The following is a 16,199-nucleotide window of genomic DNA, read 5'->3' as shown; positions in this document are numbered from 1 at the left end:
TTTCCGCGAGAGTTAGTCGTGAAAAAAGGGACGAGAGCAAAGGGTGGGAGCGAGGGGAGAAAAGAAACAGCGTTTCCTCCATGTTTTTCTGTTCTCCTCCCCCTTGCTCCATTTTTTGGCTTACTGACTATTTTTTGTCACGTGATGGACAAATCGACGGACGAGTACCGGGCACTACACCCCGTCCGCGCTAATATTCAGCGTCCAATCATTCGGTCGCTACAGAATAAAGTGAAGAGTACGCTACTGAGGTCAATTCACTTCAAGTACCAGAAGGACTAACAAACCAGTAAACTGAACGTTTTTCACGTGGGTCAATCGTGTCATTTTATGACTTGAATGAAGACTTGTTTCGCTCCTATAATTAAAATATCGCTCCTTGCGTTCCTAATTTTGTGGCACAAAATCGAGAAAGGCAGTCAATTTCTCGCGCGCACAATTTTACCTCGCTTCCAGGGAAGCTACTTGCCTCGTTTTCAGGTCAAAATCATAACGTATCACACACGTTCTCCGTTGCCTCAAAACCACGTAATATCACGCACGAATTGAAATCTCGACCGCACTTTAAAGATTTGTGATTAATACGAATTTACTTATTCGCTTTCTACTGACGCGATTTTAATGCTAGGAAATTGTTAGCACTGGCACGTAATATCCAACCTTAAGGACCAGAGGAACACAATAACAATTTTAAGTTCTAGTTTCCTGTCTGGGCGAGTCTCCCAGAAGGCTGAGCCAGTCGCCCAGAAGGCTACAAAAAAGCCCAAAATCCCCTTGGCCTACTATACGCGCCTTCTAGTCAGGAAAGAATAAATATAAAATTGGTACCATTCTCCATTGATCCATAAGGGGAATCAGATAGTTTCGATAATTGAGATATTTCAGCCCACTTTCTACAGAGAGGAACCTAAAACGCAAAAAAATGTAACTGTTACAAAGGCCGCTGAAATCAAGTGATAGGAAATGCCCGTGTAACTTGTCATCCATTGATGCTGTGTTGCAAACTAAGATTCAGGGAACGTTTCTTCGTCTTTCACTCAAATTATGGTGCATCAAAGGAGCCCCTACATCCCATCTGGACATAGTCTCCTACAAAGCAAGTTTTCTCTTTCGTCACGCAACGCCACTCCTTATGGGGATGAGCGTTGCGTGAAGAATGAGATGTGATCTCATCTTTCAAGTTGAGACAACGAGATCGCTAACGTTCGGTAACTCAAACGACAATTTTGAAAGCAAACTAACCAGTTACCAGATGTTGAAATGAAGACGATCACAATAAAAACAGTGAAAGAATATTGTAGGCCAAAAAATTTCAAACGAAAGGGTTCAAAAATTGTCAAATGCCTTGGCTCCCATTCTTGAAAAAGGGCTCTCTACAATTTCAGAGGCGAGGGGGTGGGGGGTGACCTTCATTGGCCAAGTCTGAATATACCCTGCATGATGACAAGGCAAATTTCAGTTACATCTCTTAAAACTCACCTTGTCAAAAGACGAATACCTTTATCGCCCAGATGAAGTAGCACAGGACTCAGCTCTACTAGGTACTGGAGATTTGCCTGTTAAAAAGACATCATAATAGATCTGACACCAGCAGTTTAAAAGGTATAGAGCGCTATCCACCTGATAAATTACTTTCAATTGGATATGTATTAGGGAAACCTTTTACGTTTTCTAAGTGATTTTGTTACAAATAGTTATGGTGAGTCCTGGGACTCATCGTGTGAACAAATCATGAGTCCCAGACCAGAACCAATGAGTCCCCATTTCAAAAAACAGTAATTCCTAAACTGAAAATGCTTGGGCCTTTATGTGACCAGACAGATAAGAGATATTCTAATTTTTAGACTTTTGTAAAGCACAACGAAGACTAAAAGAAATATACGTCGTTAAACTACAGCGACAAGAACTGCACACGAACAGAATATTCTAAAAAGACAACTTCAGATCGATCGAGCTTTGCGTCCTACAACACGCATGCCATGAACTTTTGTGCCTCTTGGGAATTTTTATGCGGCAGGGACGCAGGACGCAGAGGTAACAAAATCAATGTATTTAGACGATAGAGTGGTTTTCGTTTGAGTGTCGTAAAACCAAAACCAAAGTAATTACTCTGGCCAATCACGTAGGACACAGACAATACATTGAACCAATCAAAACTCGAAGTAATTACATGTGGCTGACGCAAAGCGCGGGAAAATGCATGCGAGCGCGTCACAATTGGCTTTGGTTTTACTTCTGATTGGATGAAAAGGTGGCGCGAATCTTTTAAGCCAATCGCATCGTGTAGAAAGTGCAAAACCAATTACTTTTCGACACTCAAATGAAAACCGCTCTAGTAGGGAACTTAAGCAATGACCATGACGACGGCATTGTTAACGTCTCTAAAAATGAATCTGTTAACCTGAGATCAGGCCGAATTTTAGCGGTTCTACATACATTCTCTCTAACGGCTACCGCTAAAATTTTCGTTTCGCCTTGCCCGCCGGAATGTTATTTACCAAGCGAAACGAAAATTGAGCCTGATCTCAGGTTATGAATCTGCATCCTTTCAAACTTCATCACGTCCACTTGGACCCGCTCAATTTGTCAGATATAGAGAGAGCGTTTTCACTCACGTGGCCAGCATCTATGAAAAATTTGTTGGAACAAAAGAAAGCGTTTGCATAAGGAAAGAGTTCAACTCTCACAGGACTGCTTTGGGACACCAACATGGCCGCCGTTTCATTGTTTTGGGACACCAATATGGCCGCCGTGACGTCATGTGAAAACACTCTATAGGCGAACTTTCTTGGCGTTGAATTCTTAATATTTTATCCTGGTTCAAAACGAGAAAGGACCAGTGATCATTATTTTAAATCATGCTTTTCAGCACCAGGCTTCTATCGTGAATAAGGTGATTTGTGTTATATCGGTCGCTGCAGCTCTCCTACAAATCGTTCTTATGGCCTTTTTATCCTTATTATTGACCATTATTAATTAATTAATTGCCATTAAATTGTAATAAATTGTGTCCAGCTTACTTCATCCTCACAAGCCTCGTCAAGCACGTCAGCGGCTTCCATGGCAACGTCACTGCCAGTATCGTAAAGCTGTAAAAAATGAAAAAGTAGTGCTTTTGTTACCTCGCAGAAACGTGTCGATAATAAACAATCAACTGTAAATTCGAAAACAGCCGCCATTTGCACACCTTCCATCTTTAAACTTCTTAGACCTAAACAGCTTGATCTTAATTGTAAATCCATTATGACACCTGGATTACACATAGACTGAGCTATATTACGATTCCGCGATCAGAATTAGGAATATTTTGTGGTCTGGGATTTCCTTAATTTGCAGCGATCGGAGTAATCACAGGGAAACCAACTTTACCGTCAAACAAACGAACAAACGAACAAAATACAAAGTAGCGTGACACATAATGGTATTACCTGTGTGACAAGTAGCTCAATGCCCCAGCTATGAAAGAAGGGGACACGCGCCCGTAATAGAACTCGCATATGACTGGTAGCATACAGTCGAGTGGCCTGCAAGCAGATAATGATAGCAGAAATACAGTATTACAAACTGATATTTTGTTTGAACTATTCTACCTATCAACTAGACCGTAAAAACAATCGGTTTTTTTTCTCAAAATCGGTTTTAGCGTTGCGTAAGAATAGCGTAAGAGTCTCACGCGCGCGAAGCTCGCGAGTCTCGGCGCGCATTTTTAGCGTCTCTTCCCAGTCTCGCTCTCTGTTTTGAGACTCGCTTCAGAACTTTTGTTTGACTGTTCGCGCGTACTTGAATAGGCAAAAATACGGACTGTTTTGCAGTCTACCCAGACTACCTATCAACTTAGTGGTGCAAACTTATTACTGGCGACGCCTGTGGAAAACTGACTTCGCGTCCTTTTAAACCTTTTCTGGATTAGTCCAACTCGTTAAGTCTGTAAAAATTCAGGAAAATAAGCTGGAGCTGAAGACAGGGAACGGCGTCCGAGCATAGAGAGATACGGTAAAATTACACGCCTTGGCATTAATGTTCTTAAATGAACTAAAACTTTGGTCATTTCAGGTCGTAGTTGTGCAAGACTGCAGAGATTAGCGTGAAGCACGCGCAGAGTAGTTGTTTTGCTCACTGAAACTATCACGTTTTTGACCCTCTGCTCGTTTGGCTTGGGTGCGCAAGCAAGCTAAGTGCCGGATGGAGTGCAAGAGCGGTGAAGCCGCCAGGAGATTGTGGCAGGAGCAACATAAAAACCGTTTTTATCTTTCTCGAGGTTTGGAGGCTCGTTCGCGCGCGCTTTCTTGGCTTCGCCACTCACGCGCGCGCGACATCGATACTTCTCTTTTTGCCCGCCACCCCAAAACCGACGCCTGCCACGCAGGCTACAGCTTTGCAGGCGATTACGGCAATTAGATGACCTCGGTACCAGACCAAGCACGGAAGAGCTTGTCGGAGCACACCTGGGACCAAGTTTGGGATTTAGAGTTTAGTCAAATTTCTGATTGGTCGAGAAAGTGGCATTAATTTTTTTTGCCAATCTTAAAGCGTGACTTGGCAAAACCGTCACTGTTAGCAGTTATAATTTACCCAACCCATGATTACAGTTGTACCTCCACTAACGCCCACCTCTCTACAAAGGCCACTTTTTTTCGGTGGACAGTCCATACATTGACTCTTGTTTAAAACCTCTCTACAATGGCCTCTTTCTTCTGTCCCCAAGATGGCCGTTATGGAAAGGTTCAACTGTAATTACACACGACAGATGACTAAACGTAGTGGTTTTAAGGTAAGAGGAAGCACAAAGCGCTGGGACAAGAAAATGAATACATATTAAGTACCGGACTGGAAGCCGTCAGGATCTTTGATAAAATAATCCTGGGAATTCCACTGTGGCTGTAATCCAGGCTGGCTACGATCAGCTTCTGAAGGCTGTCACGTGACGGCAAGGAACAAAGGTCAAGCAAACTAGGAAAAAAGAAAATAGAGCCGCCTGTGTCATTGACTGACAAATCATCTTTCTGAAGAAAAGGGAATGTTAGATGACTGTTTCCCGCCAAGACTTGTGGAGTAGAGCGGCCCCGCTCAAAAAGTTTTGGCGGGAAACATGAAGTTAGACAGTAACAAAGCATTAATTATTCCCGAGAAACGGAAATGCGTGGATGTACTAAGATAGGCTTTCTTTGTATAACATCACTGCGAGCAAATTTAACGATTTGAACTATCGTAGCGATCATACTGACACCAGGTTACAGTAGAAATAAAGAGTCAATGAAGTCTATCCAGTAGGCAACACTGATCGCTTGATTGCAGAGCTGTTTCCATTCACCTACTGTGATCGCTGAATTTTCTGATCGCTAAATCGTTCCTAGCGATCTGTATTGGTCATGTGGCCCCAACTAAATTTGAATTTATCGCTCGCGAGATACACTCGCGCGATGTGTTCTCAATCTTAAACAAACTGTGATTTTTGTGAAGATATGTAATTTCCCTTTTATTCACTTTTTAAAATCCTTGTACATAATTTGAAAGTAATTTTAAGTTTTTTAAGATTTTTATCGTGTGATTGTAATTTACGCAGGGCCCCTATTTATACCAGCCTATGGTTGAAAGGGCTACCCTGCCTAAACAAAGTTGACTTGACTTCTTGTTTCCCCTGAACGAGTAAATAAAATTAATCCCTCTAGAAAAAAAAGGATTAACTGTTAAAGTTTATACCAAACAGGTGCATAGTTTTTCTTGACCAACATGAACTAGCCGTAAACGAAAAAAAGGAAATTAAATGGCGCACTCACTATTGGTATATTCCAGTCCTCTCGAGCAGTTTGGAGCCACCTTTAGTGCACGCCACTTTACCAAGAAACAGAAAGTAATCTCTGCTAAGCGTGCTCAGGACATTGTTGTTACTAAGGACACCGGTTGTGATGCTAGGAGACAAAGCCTGGGGATGACAGGTTATAAATATTTATTTCATTTATCTTGTCAATTTTAATGTGGCTAAATTGTCATTAAGGCAAGTTTAATCTTAAGACAACGCTTGCGGGTCAGCAGTTGAGCCCCAGGCAGGCAGGCTTGTGCGGGGTGACCGCTTGGTCTGCAGGGGCTAACATGTGATTGCATATCTCAGCTCAGCTTTGCTTTGCTTTACTGATCTTTGCGTATCATTGCTATTCACAGCTTGTGATATCTGCTGGTTTTGCACCCACTCATCCCACCCCCGGATAGGTAAGTATGGGTTGTAGTAAGTATTCCACTGAACTCTTTCAGTTGGACGGTGCCGGCTGATGGGCGCACGCTTGGTTTGCATGGACACCTGGAAGGCAATGCTCCCCTTTTGTGCTATGGGCCCTTCCACCTTTAAGGCACCTACTGACAATCTCATCTTGTCGATGAGTTTAATTAGTCTAGATCTCTCTAAATAAATAGTTTAAACTGAAAAACGACTCAAAGGTAAGTTGCGAACGGGACCTAAAGTGATAGTTCCATACAGGGTACCTCCCAACTACATCAGGCACGTCCCGTTTGTCTGGTATAATTCCGAAAGGGAATAATTTTTTTGTATGTGAGGGCAATTCCCACATATAAGCCCAAACGGAGTTTATTTGGGAATTAGGCGGGGATGGGAGATGGGGGCAATTTTCAGAATTTAATGGTAGGTCCGTATCAAGCCCGCTCGAATAGCCAATCAGAACACAGGATTCGCCATATTTGCCCGTTCGTGGAATATGGCATTTTAAAGGGCAGTAACTATTATAAGCTGAGTTATGACCGCGAATTAAATTGCATGACATTAAAAAGAAAGCGTTCAACTAATGTCAATAATCTAACAGCGCTTAAATACATTTTGCTTGGTAAATTTTCAGGCAGCCGACAATTAAAATAAGAACTGTTACCTTAGAATGTTGAAGTAGAACCTACAGTAAGAGATGAAAAGCACAAATAATCAATTGTGTTAGAATTAGTACAAGTTATCACAGGCATCGTTAGAAGACAACGTTATTTTTTGAATCATCATCAGTTATCTCCTTGGCTTATATAACAAAGTTTAACACATTAAAAAGTTTATCATATATGATTTATCGCCATGTTAAAAGAGGACTTCAAACGCTTATTTTAGCATTAGCAGATCATCAATTAAGCGGCTTGCAAGAGCTTTACACTTTTGGCTCCAGTTCGCCACCTTAGAAACTAGTAGGGAACTGGAACCGAAATGCGTCCCGCTAATGTTTCTGGGATCGTGACTGGTGACGCACCGGTCAGCTATTGGTCAAATGTTTTTCCCTGTCCGTTGTAACAGTCCCAGAAGTCTTTGCAAAAGTTAACTTGGCACAGCTGCCTTCTCGTTTCTAAAGTGGCGAATTTTGTGAACATAGCTTACCTCTTGCAGGCATTCACCAATATCTACCACCAGTTCTTGAAGCATTAGTCCCTCTGTAAGCTGTTAAAAAAAAATATGCTGTCAGTATAATACAAATAAAGCATTTTATTATTCATTCAAGATATTTCGCCGTCTCTGATTGGCTCCTATTTCCCGGCTAATTCTTCGACCATATTTGGAAGATGCGAGCAATGATTCGATGGTATATTTGATTGGAAACGAGGCTGCTTGGGCAATAGTGAACTAAAAAAAAATGGCGTTCACAGCTATTCAAGGACGAAATAGCTGAATTTCTGACATCAAGTGAATGGACGTAATGCAAGAATACGCAAAACATATTCCTCGATGGATGCTATCTTTTTTTTGAGGAGTAGCTACAAGGTAAAACATCTGTTTATATCCTGAAACCATGCCCAGAAATAGGCTAAAGGTTTGTGTTTTGAAGAAAGTCTACGAAGAGGTGAATATGTTAAGAACTTAGAAATATTTTGAATCAATAATAAAACAATTATTGAATTCGGCTTTCGTATGATGTGAAGAATTATGAAGATCTCGGCGGATGTTATCCTCCTCGATCTGCAGAATTCTTCACATCCTACTCAGCCTCATTCAATAATTGCTAAATATCTACACCCTCGCCAACAGTTACATGAAAAAGGTCATGCCATGTTAAGCCCAAAAGCAATTTTATATTCACAGGAGCCACGAAAAGCTGGCCGGTATTGTATGAACAGCAACGAACCGGGACCAGCGTAAGTTGTTCACACACATCGAACGCCGTGCGGGCGCGGTTGGCCGTGAGGGTTTGATGCTCTAAATTCCGGTTCTCACTCCTGGATATTTACTTCCGTCTCATTGGGTTCCAGTCCTCGCTCCTACTTTTTTACTTCCTCAACGGGCCGAATAGGTGTTCACACTGCGCCAGAGTATGGCACAAAACCTATCCGATATATGACGCTCCACTTTCAAGATCGGCGAAAAGCGGCATCGCACCGCCACGACCGTTCTTGTGTGTTAACAGGAGTCCTATCCGGTATGATTTCCGTGGCGGCGCAAACGTTATTAGCCCGCGAAAACATCCGTTTCTCCTCGCTCTTCGCCGCTGTGGACGTTTCGCTGTGAACGTTTCGCGCGAAACGTCCCCAGCGGCGAAGAGCGACGAGAAACGGATGTTTTCGCAGGCTAAAACGTTATCTGGTATAGCTTGAACATAACCTAACAATATGACTCTTACGTCTTCACTTTCAATGAGGAAATCTACAAGCAGGCATCCGACTTCAGAAAATGTTTTGGCTTGAGGGTCTGATATGTGAACAGTGCAGAATCGCTGACTGCTGGGCTTATAGAAGTACAGAAGGTTACGGACGAACCTGCAAGCAAATCATCAACATAGCAAGCTGTTTTTAGTCTGCCATGAGCAGGAAATCCCACGGCACTTTTAAAAAACCAAATAAAGAATCTCAGAACACCATGGGAGTTGAATCGATACCATACTACACACACTGACTTAACTTCTTTAATGGGTTGCGTCGCGAGGATCATATTGCAGTTTTAGGTCAATAATGTGCTGAAGTCATTACTTCGGTACTAACTTCAGCCACATTCAAAATGTTCGTGTCGCGTTATGAGAAAGACACCAAACAAATTTTATTAGGGAGTACTGGTCCTAATATTTTTTGCTGATTTTTGCGGACATGGCATTAAAACTTGAAACGGTTGGCCCAATTTTTAAAAGTTTCAATCCATGTCCATGTCCGCAGCAACAAACAACAAGAAACAGTTTCAATGTTTGAATACAGTCTTAAATAATAAACATGGACCATCATTTTTGGAATGAAATTAATTCAAAGACTCGTTTTAAGTTGTTAAAAAACATGAATGAATAACAATTTTTACACCTTTTTTTTCACCAATAGTGTAACCATTCAAATGAAACCTCTTCAGCAGTACTTCCACATGGTAATTTTTCTTTAGCACCAAGTGCCAACTTTTAAGTCTATGGATAAAATCCTATGGTGTAGCCATTTAAATCAAACCACTTCAGCGGTACTCTCACATGCTACTATTTATTTTTCCTCATTTTACAAAACCTAAAACTCTAATTTGGCCTTGGAGTAAAAGGCTTCTAATCAATTATTTGCCAAAGACAACTTACTTCTGGTTGGAGGTTTCTTCCAGTTTTCTCATGGTGATGGATGGAGACTGATAAAAAAAAAAAAAACAAGAAAAACAAATCATTCTTACATCAATAGCGTTGACTTCATACAAAAACTTGTACACCACTCATCTAGGTTGTTGAGTATCCTTTTCGGTTGGGGTGGGAGAGGAGGGTGGTGGGGGGCAGGTGGGGGGGGGGGGGGGGCAGAAGAAAAGTTTCAAGACTGCCTCAAAGAGCTCCTCAAAGACCTGGACATCAACCCCAGTACTTGGGAGTCGCTTGCCCAGGACCACACCCAACTTGGCGTAGCAAAGTCACCACTGAGGCTCGTGCGGCAGAAAACCGACGGACCGCAAATGCGCAGAGGAAACGCGCCTTGCGCAAAGCCAACCAGACTCCACCTGCAATACAGCTTCCACACACTCATGTCTCACGTGTGGGAGAGTCTTCTGGGTTTGGATTGGCCTCACAAGCCATCTTCGGACCCATCGCCGCTAGCATTCAGTCTGAAGCAGTACCGGATCCAGACGTTTGGTCTAAAAATAAGGGGGGAGGGAGGGGGGCGCGGGCCCCTCCCTTGGATCCGCCACTGTGAAGTTAAGGTAATCTTCGTCTTTTTCGAAGGACGAACAACAGCAATCACATACCGAGCGGTTTTTTAACGGGTTGTTGTTTGTAACCTTTTGTGCCTCAAAGTGAACGCACGTTGCTAGCGCCGAGCATAGGAAAACGCATTCAAACAAGGCACACTATAGCCCACTTTTGAATTGCATTAAGCCCTTTTCACAAAGAGTGGAGGATCCTCGATAGGGTTCTTCAATCCCGTCATTCCGACCGAAACTTTAGCTCAATCCCGTAATCCCGATGGTCATTTTCTGCATCCCGCATCCCGGCATACTTTCGATCCCGAATCTCGCCCCCATTTTGCTTTAAAATTTCGAAACCTGGCCGTCAAATAAGGCAGATCCCGCCGATGCTCAGACTTGAACGGCTGGGATTCGATCCTGTCACCTCTGTGATACCGCTGCAACCCTCTACCAACTGAGCTCACAAGCTAACTGCGAGTTGGTCACTTTGAGAGTTGGTAACATAGAGCGTTTTCCCATGACGTCATGGCGGCCATATTGGTATTTCAAGACAATAAAAGGGCCAATCCTATGCTTGAACTCTTTTCTTCTTTTACGTGAGTTAAAACACTCTTTATCCGTATGAGATGAAGAGATGAAAGTGAATTTATGGAACTTCATAAATTCACTCTCAAAACAAGATTAATTTACGTGTAATTGAAACTAATATTACCTGAAGAGTTGACCCGATAAGATCCCAATCCCAGTTCCTGAAATCTCTTTCCATCATCACCTTTCAAAGAACAGAGAAAATAATGGCCTTTTTATATGTACTAACCCCAAGACCATGACGATGCGGAGAAGGTCGCAGTGGCATTTCGCTTCGTGTGACATGGAGAATTTTTGTGTGTAAAGCATTATTCCGCAACAGAATTTGTGCGACTTGTCGCAAGGAAGAAATTCTGTCCGATCACGGGAAAAGAAACGCAAATTTCTACCCAGAATTTCAACCGAATCCTCTACCCGCACACACCCTAAAATCAGAGTTCGTCAATTGGTTAGGCGCAAATTAACTCCACGACGACCGATCAAGAATGACTGATGAGTGGTAGGTTTTTGTAATGCTTATAGAAATCCTAGTATGTAACCATCCAGCAAAAAGCCCCGAACAAGAACAATCTCATTATGTTACCACTGTTTTTTTTTCTTACTCAAATAGAAACAATTAGAAACCATAATTTAAATTTTAGCTTTATAGGGGGCATCTTTTAGGTACCAGAAGAGACAGAGCCCCCTTCCAGCGATCCACTGGTAATGATGGGTTGCCTGTTGCACAAGCAGCGATAAAATGAAAGAGGGCGGTACTACTGAAAATTGCTTTGGACTATTTTTGATGAAAGTATTAATCATTATCATACATGTGCTTTAGTAAAAAAAGTATCAACTAATTTGTCAAAGTGTAAAATATGAATACTTTACCATTTTAACAGGCCATTTTTGAGTTGCCTCAAGCCTCTGTTTCAAGGCGAGGCTAAGTGTGAAGCCATTGACATGAAAATCCTTTTTCATTCTCATGCAAATAAAACTCAATTTCTCAACAAAGGTTTTGCACTTCGCCTCGTTTTGAAATTGAGAGGTTTTGGAACTCGGAAAGGGCCAATGAAATGGCCTATTCAGTTACCTGTGTGTCCCGCAGAGTAGCAAAAATGGGATCATCAATCTCCTAGAGAAAAACATCAGGTACAACAAAGTCGTTCAGTTACGAGCCTTTTACACACCACGACAGACTTTTATGATTTCCTTGGTATTAAGACTGCCTACGTTATTACAAAAGAAGACCTCAATTTTTTATCAACATTACAAGTCTGTTGTTCTTATTAAGGCAAGAATACGAATAAATAATTAATTACAAAGGGTGCTGAAGCGACCCTATACTTTTCTCTTACGTTATGACCAAACCACAACAGTTTGTTCGTGTTAATGAGTAAAACCCTCGAGACTCTTTCTAACTGATAGGTAGTCAACCAGATCTCTTAATTACTGTGGCTTACTAACAAATGTTTACCGGCTCTTGATGCCAACAAATTATTTGCTTAGATTTCGAAGAGCCTCTCTGGTTGATTTGATTCTTAGCTATTGTGACAAGTTAAACCGTTACCGATTACTGTCGCTTATCTAAAAGCACTTTCATCATCAGCTATTGACATAAAAAGTACTCACTTTACTAAGGCAGGCTGTAAGTCGATCCCTGTGAAGCTTGTCTGGTTTGACTTTTGGTTCCAACGTGTGAGCCTAAAGCAAGAAGTCAAAAATCATTTCAAAAAATGTTCAACTACAAAAGCTCCACGCCAATGCGACGGGCAACTTCTCAGTTTAGCATACATGGAAATGAAACTTTTTTCACTAGATAGGGCTTTTAGACCTTCGCGAAAATTTGTTAGAGGAAAGGGGAGACGAGTACAGAAGTGTCGAGAATGCTTGTTAAAGGCTTGTACAGTATCTTGAAGTTCCTATTACCCCCCACATCGACTGTCGACCAACTGCTGGCCAACAATCCACTCCGCCACCATCTGGGTGAAGGTCGGCCGACAAACGGCCAACAGTTTAATGACCAGCTACCAGTTTGCTCGCTAGCACAATTGGTTAGAGCGCTGCACTAGTATCGCAGAGGTCTGAGTTCGAATCCCTGCAAGCCTGCTTTTTTTTCAGGCTTTCCTTACGCAACTGCGTAAGTTGTCAGTGATCGTCTTTGCGTTTATTTAGTTGGTGAACAGTCGGCCGACAATTGAACTACAAACAGCTGACAGTTGCCAATGGTTTTAAGCCTACTAGACTTGCAGGCAGGCCAAATTCGGAACATCACCTTGGAAGTAATAAGGGTAAGATATAGGCTGCATGGAACAAGGCCTCGCTTCTTGGTCTGATGGAGTCGGTCCAAGCAGTTTACAGCTATACTGGCACGACTAAAAAGTTAATAAAAAGAATAATGTCATCATCATATAATTTGACAACACATTATTATAAAAACTAAACTTCTTCTGGTCATTTTTTGGTAGCCTATCCCTAGGCATTACTCTTGAATATTACGTTTCTTGGAAACGCTGAGGTGAATAAGGAGACACGAAGTTACTGGTCAAATTTGGCTTTTGTTGTTTACTGTGTTTTTTACTTTTTTCTTATTACTTTTCTTTGAGCGTTTTTGCTTTGTTTTGTTTTTCACGCATCTCTTCCCTTTTTCAACGTGAATGTTACACTTGATCACGTTGCAAGTAGCACAATGTTCCGTGATTGTTGGTGGTGGATGTGACTGTTTGAACTCGGTGGTGACCCAGGATGGACGGTTCCACTATACAATGAACTTCAATAACCTCTACCCAAAAAGCAGCCTGTACAACAGGCGCTATTCTTAGGAGCGCTTGCATGAATAACACGAAAGAATAGCGCCTTTTTTGATAACCTGTAGATGATCTTGTTCCCTACTCGCAGAGGTCTCCCATGGCAAGAGAAAAATGATAGGAAAAAGAGAGACCTCTGCCAGCATCTGATGCCTATTCTTTCACGCATGCACTGGCAATTCCTTAACAATTGGTAACGTTTCAGTCACGTGCAGTCTCAACAGGGCACGCACATTCCACATTAAATGAAACCGGTTTTGAAAACCAGTAAGTTTTGGCCACAAATGTGGTCGACGGCTACATGAAAGAACGCGTAGAAGGTCGGCAGAGGTCTGTCTGTTTTCTTTCCTTCTTCTCTTGCTGTGAGAGCCCTCTGCTAGCAAGGAAATGATCTCGTTTTCCTCTAAGAATGGCTCGATCGAGGTCTTAGGGTCCGAAAAAATATTCTCACCTTCTTTCCTCGCTTGTGACCTCAAACAGAGACGCCGTATTCACCAGCATGGGAACACAGTGCGTATGGCTACTACACTCTGGGGGGAGAAGTGTGTTCGCCTGAATTGAATGAAAAACAGATGAAAAAAATAACTAACAGTTATTGGACGAGGTTGAGCAAAATATCGTGTTTTGTCAGTGGCGAGCAGATCAATTATTTGATCTGCGCGAGACACTGCAAATCACGATATTTGCGATAACCGAGTTCAATGATTGTTTTAACATTCAGTCAGCGAGTTTGTTTTTTGATAAACTGTATCTTCGGAAAGCTGCCATTTTCACGCAATCGCGAACGCAAGAAGGAGAAAAGCGTGCTTTCATTTAGTGTCAATTACGTATGAGCAGAATATTATTTGCAGCCACAGTTGGACGACATTACGCATGAGCACACCATAATTTGTAGACAGTTATTTGCAGGTCACGTGGTGGGCTCTCGGCCAATGTAAAGGAAGAAACATTTGCATCGAATGCTAATAAGTGGTCACTGAGATTATTGTGACTTTTTGCTGTTGACAGACCACTTCCCAGTATTATATTGTTACGTTGAGAATAAGAATTCTTGTAAAACAGCCAAGAAACAGGACGAAAAATGGTATTTTGCCTTTAAGTGATCTAAGGTCACCCGGTTCCCCACGAATTTTCGACTGGTCCAAAATTCGTCCGTTTAGGTGTGCCGTTCAAGCGGAACCAAGCTAACCGTACGAAAATTTGAACGCCTAGCCGTTCAAAAATCAGAACACTAAAATTTTAGGTCAAATTTTTAGCCGGTTCGGTCTAAAATTTAACCGGCGCAATGTGAACACTACGACCGTCTAAATTTTTGTACCGCAAAGGTAAAACCTCTGACAAAATTTAAAATTCAACCTGCGTCATCAGTTCCGTGTAAACAGGGCGAAAATATTGGCCAGTTCCGTGAGAACGAAGAATCCGGTCAAAGTTTCAGCCGGTCTCCTTAATGAAGTATAAATCTTTATAATCATTATCATATTTACAAACCAAGTGCAGCAGTTCTCCTAAAAGAATGGTCGCTCTGACTGAAATGAACGGATCGGATGATGTTATGACCTCTACAAGGCTCTGTAACAAAAACAAACAATCAAACCACAATATTAATACATAGATTTAGCCAAGACCAAAAGTGACGCTCTCGTGGGATCTTTTAAAAAATTGTTTTTGCTGCAGTTATTCAACATTTGCCACAAGTAAGTAGCAAAATGAATTCCTCATTAAAAAAGAACCTGAGCCTACGATCAATTAAAAACCATTAACTGGTCAGCGGAGAACTTCAATGAGTTGTACACCTGAGCCCGTGATACAGCCAGGTGACTCTGGTCAGCGGATACCTTTTTGACAGCTGTCAATTGACAATTGCGTGGATGTCCAATATCAAGTTTTACACAGACTGCTAGTAAGTGTCGGCAAACATGACGGTGTGGACTTACGCACGGACGGACGGACGGACGAACGCATGGACCATTTCGTCACAACCAAAATTTCTTGGAGGCTGCACGAGCTCCGCTAAAAACTAGCTCTTATACAAGTGGAAACTAAAAGTTCACAACCAAGACTGACAACTGTTGATTTTACAGTATAAAATTTGCCAACATAAGACAGGGTTGGATAAGATCAGTTTGTTGTGTGGAGAAATTTAAGAACATTTCAGTACTAACCTCAAGTAGTCCAGCATTTATGAAAGCAGCTAAAACCAGGGCTATGTAGTTCTTTGCAAGGTTTGTTCTAAAAAAAAAAAAGGTAAGTGAAACTATTGGATTAGAAGAAAGCTTCAAGTTTATGATGAGGACGATAATGAAGATGGTGACCAAGGTGACATAATGTTGATGAGGTTGATTAGTATGATGATGATGACCACAGTGAAGATGAGAATGAGAATGAAGATGACCATAGAATATTCAAAAATTGGCCAGTGTCCAAGGAAAACTAAACTCCTGGCGCACATGATCTGCGGACAACATTTTTAAATACTAAAGAATTAGATTATTATTTCACAGAAGAATAAAAATTAACTTCATTGCATTTGAATTGTTGAAATGAAATAACATTGTTGAAGTGATAATGATGATGATGATAGTGGTGGTGGTGGTGGTGGTGGTGGTGGTGATGACGATGACGATGAGTGAGCGACTGATGTTTCGACAACCTGTGCGGTGGTCATCTTCAGAGTCAAAGTGAGCCGTATCACGTCACGTCAACGCTGCTTATTGACCTGA

At 41.8% G+C, this 16,199-nt stretch overlaps 1 protein-coding gene across 1 annotated transcript in view; it reads right to left on the bottom strand.

Moving 5' to 3' along the window:
• The window catches only part of LOC140921209 (rapamycin-insensitive companion of mTOR-like), a 41,592-nt gene that overhangs the window by 11,607 nt on the left and 13,786 nt on the right, over positions 1-16,199 (bottom strand). The window contains exons 15-31 of the mRNA XM_073371187.1: positions 15,642-15,708; positions 14,968-15,048; positions 13,931-14,031; positions 12,948-13,047; positions 12,305-12,376; positions 11,766-11,807; positions 10,818-10,877; positions 9,516-9,562; positions 8,595-8,730; positions 7,361-7,420; positions 6,876-6,896; positions 5,778-5,923; positions 4,824-4,950; positions 3,429-3,524; positions 3,021-3,089; positions 1,480-1,556; positions 829-907 (exon numbers count right to left, since the gene is read on the bottom strand). Coding sequence (XP_073227288.1) covers positions 829-907; positions 1,480-1,556; positions 3,021-3,089; positions 3,429-3,524; positions 4,824-4,950; positions 5,778-5,923; positions 6,876-6,896; positions 7,361-7,420; positions 8,595-8,730; positions 9,516-9,562; positions 10,818-10,877; positions 11,766-11,807; positions 12,305-12,376; positions 12,948-13,047; positions 13,931-14,031; positions 14,968-15,048; positions 15,642-15,708 — 1,381 coding nt within the window. The remainder of the gene's footprint in view (positions 1-828; positions 908-1,479; positions 1,557-3,020; positions 3,090-3,428; positions 3,525-4,823; positions 4,951-5,777; positions 5,924-6,875; positions 6,897-7,360; positions 7,421-8,594; positions 8,731-9,515; positions 9,563-10,817; positions 10,878-11,765; positions 11,808-12,304; positions 12,377-12,947; positions 13,048-13,930; positions 14,032-14,967; positions 15,049-15,641; positions 15,709-16,199) is intronic.

The sequence above is a fragment of the Porites lutea genome, chromosome 12 (genome assembly GCF_958299795.1).
Source record: "Porites lutea chromosome 12, jaPorLute2.1, whole genome shotgun sequence".
NCBI classification, from domain to species: domain Eukaryota; kingdom Metazoa; phylum Cnidaria; class Anthozoa; order Scleractinia; family Poritidae; genus Porites; species Porites lutea.
Note: the sequence above shows the minus strand (reverse complement) of the source record. Positions and strands in the feature narration are given on the sequence as shown.